Source organism: Rhinatrema bivittatum, chromosome 2 (genome assembly GCF_901001135.1).
Source record: "Rhinatrema bivittatum chromosome 2, aRhiBiv1.1, whole genome shotgun sequence".
Classification (NCBI taxonomy): Eukaryota; Metazoa; Chordata; class Amphibia; order Gymnophiona; family Rhinatrematidae; genus Rhinatrema; species Rhinatrema bivittatum.
The window spans coordinates 388,486,077-388,498,229 of NC_042616.1; the positions used below are offsets into that span (position 1 = coordinate 388,486,077).

The 12,153-nt window shown below is 42.8% G+C and overlaps 1 protein-coding gene across 1 annotated transcript in view; it reads left to right on the forward strand.

Moving 5' to 3' along the window:
* Positions 1-12,153, forward strand: part of ADCY2 (adenylate cyclase 2) — a 1,371,519-nt gene that overhangs the window by 1,315,508 nt on the left and 43,858 nt on the right. The window contains exon 22 of the mRNA XM_029590013.1: positions 4,891-4,998. Coding sequence (XP_029445873.1) covers positions 4,891-4,998 — 108 coding nt within the window. The remainder of the gene's footprint in view (positions 1-4,890; positions 4,999-12,153) is intronic.

Here is a 12,153-nt window from a genome sequence, read left to right on the forward strand (position 1 = left end):
CATTTAGGTTCCTCACAAAACTCAGGGTACCTGGTTGGTTATGTAAAACGTGTTCCAGATAAATCTCTTATAGTTATGTGCCATCCAGCATGCATTGAAAATTTTCACTCATCTCCTTCAGGGAAAGAGAATTCTGATCCAAACTGACAATCAAATAGCAATGTTCCACATAAACAAGCAAGGGAATACAGGGTCCTGAACCCTCTGCCAGTAATCTCAGAGATTGTAAGAGTGGGCTTTCAGTCACGAGGCTATCCTTTGAGCAACTTACCTTTCCAGAGTCTCCAACACATTGGCGGATCACTTCAGCAAAGTTTTTTGATCCCACGCATGCTCTCTGGACCAAGAAGTGGCAAACAGGCTATTCAACCTTTGTGGTTGACCATCAATCAACTGATTCGCATCAGAACGCAACAGAACAATTGACAAATTTTGCTTTATTCTTTGAAGCAAATTCAGATCTGCTCCAGATGCATTTCTGCTAAAGTGGTATGCAGATCTACCATAATTTTCCTCCACTTCTCCTGGTTGCAAGGATGATTCCGAAAGTGCTCAAGGATTGAGGACGACTCATCCTCATCACCTTGGCATGGCCTAGATAGGTGTGGTTCTCCTATCTCATTAAGTTGTCAGTCCTCCCTCAAATTCCTCTGGGAACCGACTCAGACCTTCTAACGCAGGAGGAGAATTATCTGTTACCCAAGCCTCCCTCAACTTGACAGCATGTATGTTAAGTGCTCATTAATTTCCTCATCGCTATCCAAAGAGGTTGAGGACATTGTGATTATGGCTAGGAAGTCATCCATGAGATAGATGTATGGCTTTAAATGGAAGCATTTCTCATCTTGGTGTCAGGTGGATTCTTTGGACCCTTTCACCTATAGTCTCAAGGACATGCTTCAGTTCTTGTTCTCCTTTTCCTCATCGGGTCTCAGTACATCATCAGTGAAAGTGCATCTTTGTGCCAGTTTGCTTACCATATTCAAGTAGATGGAAAGCCAATTTCTTTTCATCCTCTGTTATCAAAATTCATGAAGGGCATGTGACATATAAAGCCACTAGTTGTGAAAGCACCTGTACCATGAGATCTCAGTGTTGTCTTAGCACAGTTGATGAAGCTTCCTTATGAGCCACTGGAGTTGGCTTCTTTGAGGTTTATGTGGAAGATGATGTTCTTAGTTGCTATCACTTCTGCTAGAAGAATCAGCAAACTTCAAGCATTAGTTTCATACTCTCCATACCTGCAGTTTTTTCACAATAGCATGGTGCTCTACCTAAAGTGGTTTCTGCATTTCACTTGAATCAAGCTATTGTTTTACTCACATTCTTTTCAAGGCCAAATATACAGAAAGAGAGAAGGCCCTCCATTCACGGGACTGTAAGTAAGACAAGACCCGTTACCTGAGGAGAACTCAATAATACCTTTGGGCTTCTCAACTCTTTGTATCCTATGATCCTAACAGACTAGGCGTGGCTGTTGCCAAACATATTTTGTCCAACTGGTTAGCTGATTGTATCACACATTATTATGCATTGGTCACCCTTCAGATCACAGACTCTGTCAAGTCTAATCAAGTAAAAGCCATGATACTTCAGTTGCTCACCTAAGAGCTATCTCCAATGAAGACATCGGTAAAGCTGCAACCTGATCATCAGTTCTAACCTTCGCGTCCAACTATTGTCTGGATGATCTATCAAGAAGTGACAGCAACTTTGGACAAGCACCTTGGTGAGCCCTATACGACCAACAGTGTGTGCTCCTATCTACAGCTACTTGGGTTCATGGCGGCAATCCTGGAAGTGATGCCGTAGGCGAGAATGCATATGTGTCCACTTCAGTGCTCCCTGCTGTCTCGTTGGAACCTGCAGTCTCAGGATTATTTGATTCAGCTCCACCTGCTGATAGAAATCTGCTCTCACCTCCAGTGGTGGTTGCAAGTGGATCATCTGAGAAAGGGAATTTCCCTGATATTGCCAGACTGGTTGGTATTCACGACGGATGTGAGCCTCAAAGGTTGGGAAGCTCACTATCAGGACCTAATGGCACAAGAGCGCTGGAATACAGCAGAGTCTCTCTGGAAGCATCAATCGGATGGTGTGCTTGCAGTTCACCAACAGACTGAGGGTCGAGCACTCTGAATAATGACGAACAATGCAATGACGGTGGCTTACATCAATCAGCAGGGAGGAACCAGGAGCCAGCAGGTATTGCAGAAGGTAGACCAACTTCAGATGATTTCAGCATCGCACATTGCAGTAAAAGTCAATATAAGAGCAGACTCTCAGCAAGGAGAGTCTGGACCCAGGAGAATAGGTATTGTTGGACGAGGTGTTCCAGCTGTTAGTGGATCACTGGGGCCTTCTGTTTATAGACCTGCTGGTGACTTCTCGCAATGCAAAAGTTCCTTGATTCTTCAGTTGCAGGAGAGATCCAAAAACCTTGGGTATCCATGTTTCCGTGCAAGTCTGGCAAGAACACAAGCTGCTGTATGCCATTTCCCTGGGGCCCATGTTGGGCAGAATAGGTTGAAGAATTGAAGGCTACAGAGGGATAGAGCTCCAAGTGACACCAGATTGGCCCAGATGACTATGGTATGCAGATCTGCGAAGATTCCTGGTACAGACACGAACCCCCCCCCCCCCACCCCTTCGTCTTCAGCTGCACAGAAATCTGTTGCAGCAGGGGCCTGTCCTTCATGAAGATACAACTGTTTTGTCTTACGGTATGGCCCTTGAGAGGGCTTGCTTGTTGAAGCATGGATATTCTTCTGCGGTGATTGCCACCTTGCCTCGAGCTTGAAAGTTATCCACTTCCTTAGCCTATGTGCGGGTTTGGCAAGTTTTTGAGGCTTGGTGTGAGGATCGAAGTGTTCTTCCTTATTCAGATAAGATCCCACTCATTTTAAAATTTTTGAAGGATGGGTTAAGTAAAGGGTTGGCCCTTAGTTTCTTGAAGGAACAGGTATCAGCTCTTGCCTGTTTCAGGGTCCAGGTGAATGGTGAATCCTTATCTCATCCTGATGTGGCCCGTTTCTTGAGGGGAATTAAACATCTGCATCCTCCCTTGTGGTTACCAGTTCCTTTGTGGAATCTTAACCTGGTGTTGGATTTCTTGGTGGACCCTATGTTTTGACCACTGCATAGCCTTTTTCTTGCGATTACTGACCTTGAAAACAGTGTTTCTGGTGGCGATTTGTTTTGCGTGTCGAATTTCTGAGCTGCAGGCCTTGTCTTCCCGGGGGACATTCCTTCAAGTGACTCCAGGAGCAATACAGCTGCATAGTGTTCCTTCATTCTTGCCTAATGTGGTCTCGGATTTTGACTTGAATCAGTCCATTTCCTTGCCATCCTTGGATAAGGAAAGAGATGCGGAAGAATATTGCCTGTTGCGTCCCTTGGATGTCAAGGGACATGTTGTGAGGTATCTGGAGGTTTCTAAACCTTTCCAAAAGATGGATCACCTGTTTGTCCTTCCTGGTAGAGGAAAACAGGGTGAATCAGCTTTGCGGGCTACAATAGCTCACTGGACTAAGGTGGTGGTCATGGCCACATATATGGATGCTGAAAAGTCGTTGCCTTTCCCATCTTTGGGCTCACTCCATTAGGGTTCAGGCAATGTCATGGGCGGAGGTTAGATTGTCTCCTCCCATCGACATTTACATACCTTTTCCAGGTATTGTCATCTGGATGTGCAGGCCTGGGAGGATGCAGCCTTTGCACATGCAGTGTTGACTGGACCATGGGCAGCCTCCCACCCTATTCGGGAGTAGCTTGCCTATATCCCACTGGTCCTGAATCCATCTATCCACATGCTAGGAAATGAGAAATTACTACTTACCTGATAATTTCCTTTTCGTTATGGTGGATAGATGGATTCACCTTCCTGCCCTGGTCCTCCTGTGTGGCCACATATTCCAGGGGATTACTGGTAAGTCTTCATCCAGTCTCTAGACTAGTATTCATACATTCTTGCCTGAGTTCAGTGTTTCTTGTTGGTTAAATACAGAAATGGTTGCCTGTTTTTAATCAAGTTTTTGCTAGTCTGTCCATTGTTGCTTTTGAAGATAATACTTGCAGGCTGATATCACTGCAGGAATGTGTATACTGTGATGTCAGTTTGCTCTGTCTCCATCTGCTGGTAGAGATGTATAATCCACTGGGCCTGAATCCATCTATCCACCTTAGCAAAAGGAAATTATCAGGTAAGTAGTAATTTCTCATTATCACACATGCCATTTGGGAAGAAGAAAGAAAGATTATGCATTGTACAAATCAACTCCTCTTGTACCTTTCAATTGAAATGACAGAAAATCTTCAGTGATATCAACTTTGCTGTTCATACCTCCTACTGAGTATGTAAAACTACCACACACACACACCCCAAACCCCACTCTGAGTTAAAAGTGCCCGCTCTTACAGTGTGGTATAAGTAGTAGAGTGACATATTCTCTACAGAGACTCTCTCTGTCTCTCCCCCATTAGGGCCTACCCTAACGTAAAATGATAAATGACACCTGTACTCCATATCCAGTTGTCCACATGAAAGGTTTGTGTATGGATGCAGTAAATTCCAGGTCCTCATAAAGGGAAAGCAACTATGTCATTTGCTAGCTTTTGTTTTGCTAGATTGTTTACAGACAAAAAACTGTTTGCTTACTGACTGCAAAATAATGAACAGGCTATGAGTTATTGTACAAATAAAGAAAGGGCCATTATACTTTCTAAGGTGCTACCCATTAAGAATAATGTATGCCCTTCTGGTATTAACTGAATCTAACTCAGCTAATTGAGTATTAAGTGTTTGTTTTTAATAATTATCTTGGGTTGCTAACCAGATATTTGTCTGTCAGTTTCAGGTTTTAGCTAATAGAATAATTGGTTTGTTCACAGTTATTGTCTAAACCGAAATTTAGTGGAGTAGAAAAGATCAAGACCATTGGCAGCACTTACATGGCAGCCACAGGACTGAGTGCCACACCCAGCCAGGAATACAGCCAGGTCAGAACTGACAATTTGCAAAACAGATTTGACGATTGCTATGTACTGCATAATAACATTAACTCCCTAATACCTGTTCAGAGCTCATAAAGGGGTCAAACTTTCACTAGAAAAAGTATAGACTCACTGAGAAGTGAGACTATATACACATATACCAACTTGAGATACATATAGATATAGATATGTGTGTGTACATGTGTGTGTGTGTGTGTGTGTACGTGTGTGTGTGTACGTGTGTGTACGTGTGTGTGTGTGTACGTGTGTGTGTGTGTACGTGTGTGTGTGTGTACGTGTGTGTGTATACGTGTGTGTGTGTGTGTATGTTTTCATTTATTCTGAGGTGCTGTAAGGACTGCTTCACTTTATATAATTACTAAGAGTTCAATGTTGAATAAGCTGACCAGCAACAAAGTTATCCGAGTTAAGTTATCCAGATAACTTAGCCATATATTCAGCAGGACAAGTCTCCCACCAAATATACTCAGCTAAAGTTACCCAGATGAACTTAAATGGGTAACTTTGCCACTGCCAGTTTACTGAATATAAGCTTTAAGCAAAAGTAAAAGAAAAGAACAGCTCCTGAGCCCTTTCCCCTTCTTCCCCCCATTCTAGAAAAATAAATTGTTGCAGCAGCATTTCGCCCCCCCCCCCCTTAAAATACCCTGACAGATTTTACTGTTGCGGTTGAGCAGCCCACAATTCCTCTCCCACCCTTACCACAAACTTTCTGCATTACCCCTAACCCCAAAAGTGCCAGTGAAAGCCAGCAGGAGAAGGAAAGGCTTCACCCTTCTGCCACTGGGCTCAATATTAAATGATGGTATAGCAGAGAGCTGTACTGGCATTTAATACTCATTTGTTCACTTCACACTGACTTCTGACTGCTCCCCTTTGAATACTGACTTCTTTATAAATCTGACTGTGCCATTTACATATCATCATGGAGTTTTTAGTTAGTCATAAAAAGTCAATACTTCATGGAGGACCAGACAAAAACAAATCCAAAAAGCAGAAAATCCTCACAGTAACAGTTAAAACTGAGGAGTAGTTCCAATATACCAAATATCTACAATTAAAAAAAAGGTAATTTTTTTGAAAATGTTATTTAATATAAAATCATAAAAGTGAACACAAACTCTAAACATGTTGATATCCACATTCAAAGGGGTTTGTCTGAGAACTTTGTAGTTACCAGCAAACCTCAAGGTTTACATTTCTGGTCCCTCTAATAGGATAAATTATAACCAAGTAAGTCATTACCCAGATAAACTTTACTCAGATAAGTGCATAACTGGATAACTTTAAACCTAACTGGTTATATTCAGATATAACCAGTTAGGTTAAAAATTTATAAATGAGTATATTCAGCAGGAGTCTTGTCCTACTGAATATCCCTAACAAGTTATCCGGCTAACTTATAGCTGGATAACTTGTTCACTTCCCAGCTTACTGAATATATGGACCTCCTCATGTTTTAGCTGCTGTTAAAACTGGATATAGTTTACATACACGTTTGCAGTTCAGCTGGTATTAAATATTTACTTCATTCACAGTGGCTAAGAAATGTCTCCAGATTATTCACTATATAAAGTCTTTAACTCCTAAATATACTAATCCACACATACCATACAGAAATGGCAGCTAAACCAATTTGTATGGTTATAACATACACTCACTGAAACATGCACATCATGGTGATTTTTTAATTTAAGCAGTTTTTGTATTAAATAACAATTTTATTATACCCACTATGGTTTTTAATAAATTTTGGCTTAATTATTTATGCAAAATTTGCATTGGTAAAATTTAAAATTATATGTTAATTTCCTTTCCTTTAGTCCTGTCAGACCGGTCCAGATATGTGGGTTGTGCCCTCCTGCCAGCAGATGGAGACAGAGAAAAACTCAAAGCTAACTTCACCCATCCTGCCTTTAGCTCTTCAGGATTCTATGTCAGAACCAAGGCAACTGAAGGCAATTGTTTTGTTTTCCATATCACTGCCACAACCAAAAGCTGATACAGCAAAAAATGAACTCCTTGATTATTAACCCAGGAATAAGAATCCCTACACTAAGCTCAGAATAAGGCCAGCTGCCATCAGAGTGGGCAGTAACGAACTCGCTGTTAGATTTCTGAACCTTGATCGCCGTGGGTTCTAGACTGTTCTGGCAGGACTAAAGGAAAGGAAATTAATAAGTAAGTTTACATTTCACCTTTCTTATTGCCCCTGCCAGACTAATCAGTGGAATTTACTAAAGTTCTACCCAATTCAGGCAGGGAGAAGAACTCCTGCATCCAAGGCAGAGCCACTGTCTATCTGTACACCCCCAATGAATTGCTTAGAGCATGAATGCAATGAAGGTAAGGATGCTGCCCTGACTCGATCTTCTGGCAAGAAAGATTCTTATTGTACCTACAAGGACTTCTGCGCCTTCGTTAAGCAAATTCATTTGTCCTCTGTGACCTTCAAACTCTTGCTGCAGCAGACCAAAGTGCTCCTCTGTTTGATTTGTCCTTGATTTTTCCTTAGAACTCACTGTGCTTTTACAGGATACATTAATTGACCAAAGAGCTACCAAGAAGAAACTGGATGTGTACAACATCTCCAAGGTGACATACAAAGGACTTGAAGTACTTATTTCTCTTTCATACTATATAGCCTGACTTTCTCACCATCATAAGTGAGAAAACCAGCTTCCAACAGAAGTGAAATACAACTCTCGAAAAAAGGAGTTTTCCAAGCATGTAGACAGATGGACTGAAGACCAGTTGGTTTATACTCCCTTGACAGCAGATGGAGATGGAGCAAGCTGATGTCAGTGTATATATAGCCCTGCATTGACCCCAGCCTGCCACTATTCTCCGTCTCCAGCAGATGATGAACGTGCATCTCCCTATGGAGAATGCTTAGAGCTTTTTGGAAGGAGAAATTTGAAATTCTAAATTCCAGAAAAGAAAAAGCCCCATACTCCTTCGGTGATACCTAAAGGTTCCTCCCCAGTTGAGAATTCCTAAGGTGATTTCCATGGTCCCTCAGAAGTGTACCTTGATCCTGTAGTTGGGTTTCCTGGCGTGGATTTAGCTGCTAGTTCAGCTGAAAGGCAGCAGGTGCAGGAGAACTGAGCATGGTGGTGACTGCAGATGCCCTCTCCCCCCGCAGCCGGAGACTGTCTCTGTACTCAAACGGTAAGCGCTAAGCTCAGGTAAGATTTACAAAAAAAAAAAATAGAGTTTTACTTTGAAACAGAGACAGAGGGTTTCCAGGACTTTCTCCAGTCTCCATGCTTGGCGCGCTGAACCAAAGTTCTTTCCCGTTCCCGTTGGGGTTGGGGAACTGGGCAGTTTGGCGGCACCCGATGGGCTAGGCCCCACACTTAGGGTTTTTGCTTGCACGCCACGTGGTAGGCTGTAGCGGCCATTTTTGCACGCTCTTGTGAGTGTTCTGCTGCCCTTCACAGGCCGTTGGTATGCGCAATTGTGCACTCGATTTTTGGGCATGCCTTTTTCGCGCACAAACATTTTCATGTACTTGGTGCACAAGTAGTTCATGCGCCTTTCCACACTTTCTTCTAGGTGCTTATTTTTTGTGTGCATTCCACTTTTGAGCATGAGCCATTCTGACGCACATATTCAACCACAGTGGCACTAGTAAGATAGAAGCTTAAACATCTTCCTATTTGTGTTGCCTGTCATATTAGGGCTTCTCAGCCTGACCTGCCTTCTAACCTGTCATCACTGCTCAGACACTCAGGAAGAATTGTCTTACTCGAATTTTACTAGGCCTGGTTTTTCCCATTCTGAGGATGGGTTGGTCACGGCCTTGACTGGGGATACGCCAGATCTTGACTGACTCCTCCACTGGCAAGGTCAATTCTGTGGGACTAGCTTCAGTTCCTTCTGGGTTTGGTCTGAACCCGGCAACTTTTTCTTGGATGGAATTTTTTCAAGGCTGACCAGCCTTTCTTCAGGCGCAGTCCTCCGCTTCCCCCATTCCTGTCCAGTTGGACCCTTAGCTCCTCCCTTTTCCAGTCCTATGCTTAAGCGCTGGGGCTTGCCTCGACTATCTGATGGTGTTATCGACAGGAATCTGGATGGCACTGATGATGAGGTTGATCCTGATTCCCTGGAAGATGGGGAAATTCCTCCAGGGCTGGAACCATATCAAACCATGTTGCAGTTCTTTCATAAGATGAACTGCCAACTCTGATTTCCCAGACCTTGAAACAGCTGGGTGTCCCTGGTTCAGATGCTTGATGGAGCTTTGGTCTGACCCAGTAAGGCAAGCCTTATGTTCTTAATATATTGAAGGAGTTACAAAACAGCTCAAGATTTTCTTCTCCTTCAGTCCAAATCATGAAGATGATAATATCTGAAAGATTTGTTTTGATAACCACTCTCTTCAAAAAGGTTGGCATACTGGGGTTCCATTCTGTTGCCCATAGTGGCTCCCATAACATGTGAATGGATGTCATTATTAAGCTGAAACAGTTATGGGTCAAGATGAATTCAATTAGTTTTGTTACAGCTTTTCCTGAGTATTATTGGGTGGTTGTCCTTGGGAGTTTGTATCATGCAACTGTGCTATCTGCATGGGAGATGTTGCCATATAATAAATAATTCTACATTCATTGTGACAAGAGAAGTGTCGGGCAGAAACTGCTTGATATTGTTTAACCTTATTAGAAAATCTATGTGTCTTATAAGAAGCTATTTGGGTTTTTTTTATACTTAGGATACTCTGTTAGTCCAGATATTTCCTATGTGAGTCTGCCAATTCCTTATGTAATTGGTCTGTCAATGTTCTGAGGTCTGTGGATTTTAGATAGCAAATAGAAGGTATCAACAGAGGAGTGGTTTGATATCAAGTTTTCTCATGCATATGAATAAGTTGCAAGAAAAGTCATTCATTGGCTTATTGCAGTTTGGGTTTTCTTTTTTTTTTGTAACTTTTTTTTTTCTTATCAAAATGACCACATACTACTAGGAATATGCAGAGATAAGAGAACCAATCGTTTCAGGTCTACAGCTGTAGGATTAAGCTGGAGACCAGCTGGTACAAATCCAACTGCCTTTTCTGCAGTGTAAGCTTCTGTATAAAGCAAGATTTCCCATAATATTTTATTTTTCTCCATTTCTCTTTGACCTCCTTAGAATACAAGTCCTTTTAAAATGGCTGGAGAATTGTGCCTACAAGAGGTAGAGCACAATTCTCCCATAAAGTGAAGTAGAAAGAAAGGTAATGCTTCCAGTTTGTAGCCCATATGAAATAACATGAAAAAACCCTAATTTACCCATTGTTTTCAGAGTCTATTTTATATGGTGGATTTTTTATATTTTTATATTCAAGGTTAAATTATTTATGCAGTGCAGACCTTTTTAATTATGCAATATGGGGCAGATTTTAAAAGCCCTGTGCGCCGGCGCGCCTATGTTGCATAGGCCGCCGGCGCACGCAAACCCCCGGGACATGCGTAAGTCCCAGGGCTTTGCTTGGGGGGCGTGTCGGGCATGAAGGGGGCGGTGCGGCATTCGGGGGCATTCCAGGGGCGGGGGCATGGGCATGGTGCCATTCCGGGAGCGTGGCCGAGGCCTCCGAACCAGACCCCGGGCCGGGGAATGGCGCGCCAGCTGGCTGCCGGCGCGCGCAAGTTACGCCTGCCTCGGCAGGTGTAACTTTCTTAACAAAGGTAGGGGGGATTTAGTTAGTGCTGGGGGGTGGGTTAGGGAGGGGAAGGTGGGAGGGGCCGGAAAAAAGTTCCCTCCGAGGCCGCTCCGATTTCGGAGCGGCCTCGGAAGGAATGGAGGCAGGCTGCTCGGCGTGTGCAGGTTGCACAATTGTGCACCACCTTGCGCGCGCCGACCTTGGATTTTATAACATGCGCGCGGCAGTGTGCGCATGTTATAAAATCAGGCATAGATTTGTTTGCGCTGGGTTGCGTGAACAAATCTATGCCTGCGCATAACTTTAAAAATCTTACCCCTATGTGCATTGCAATTCAGACTTAAAAGTATTCATATTGCCTGTGCGCACTATATTGCATTTAGTACCTGGTTAGAAACAATACATTATGGGGTAATTTTATTATGTTGTACATAAGTTAGAATAATTTTCAAAGGGGACTTATACGCATAACTCTGCTTTGAAAATTGTCTCTCCAAATCTACCCCCCCTCCCCCAAACACACACACTTACATTAGCTAAAACATGAGTGGAATGTTTTCCTGACAACTTACTCTTAATACTCTTTAACATCTGAAAGTCTGCATTAAAGACCAAACCCCTCCCCAATGCTGCCTCTGGAATACCTCCAGTCACTCCTGGTAAACTTATGCATGAGCATTGGTATATGCACATACATCTGCTCATACATCTGGTGGGCAATTCTGGAAAAGGCCACGTCTGCAGTCCCTTTGACATTTATCCTTTTAAGGAGTAATTTTGAGACCAGCTGTGTAAGTGCAAAATCTGCAGGTACTTTTTCACCTGCAGACATTGTAGAAATGTTCAAAGGGGAAATAAATGCGTACCGTCACATAAAGAGTGTGTAATGTTCAAATGAACCCATTTCTATGGATAAATTTCTCATATAAATGGCTTTAAAAATTATCGCAGAGAGCAGAGGCTACTCCAGGTCTTGAAAGCAGGGAATTTCATGTTACAAAGGCACAAGAAATGGAAATCAGGGCCCCCTGTTGGGATAACCAACTGCATGGTGAGCATGGAACCTACACAGAAAGCCAGAAGCACCAAATTTTTTCACTAATGTTACACTAATCTTTTAAACTAATGTAACTAATGTTACAGGGGATAACTTTAAGACTGGCTGCATAAGTGCAAAGTATGCAAGTACATTTTACCCACAGACTTTGCGTCAGTTTTCAGAGTGAAAGTACACGTGCATTTTTACTTTTAAATTATCCCAGGAAAGCTACCCGCATGCATTTGCACCTGCTAATTTTTGTGAGTAGTTTTTGCAAGAAAAAATACATGCATACGTTTTGAAAATACAAAAGTAAGCGTGATGATCCGATCCACTCCCCAATCCCCACCTCAAGAATGCCTCTGCTTGCTGTGCAGATAGAGTAGGTATTTTTCCAATTGCCCAGTTCTGCAGGTAAAGCACTCTTTTACCCTTGTCGCTGGCCTTGAAAATG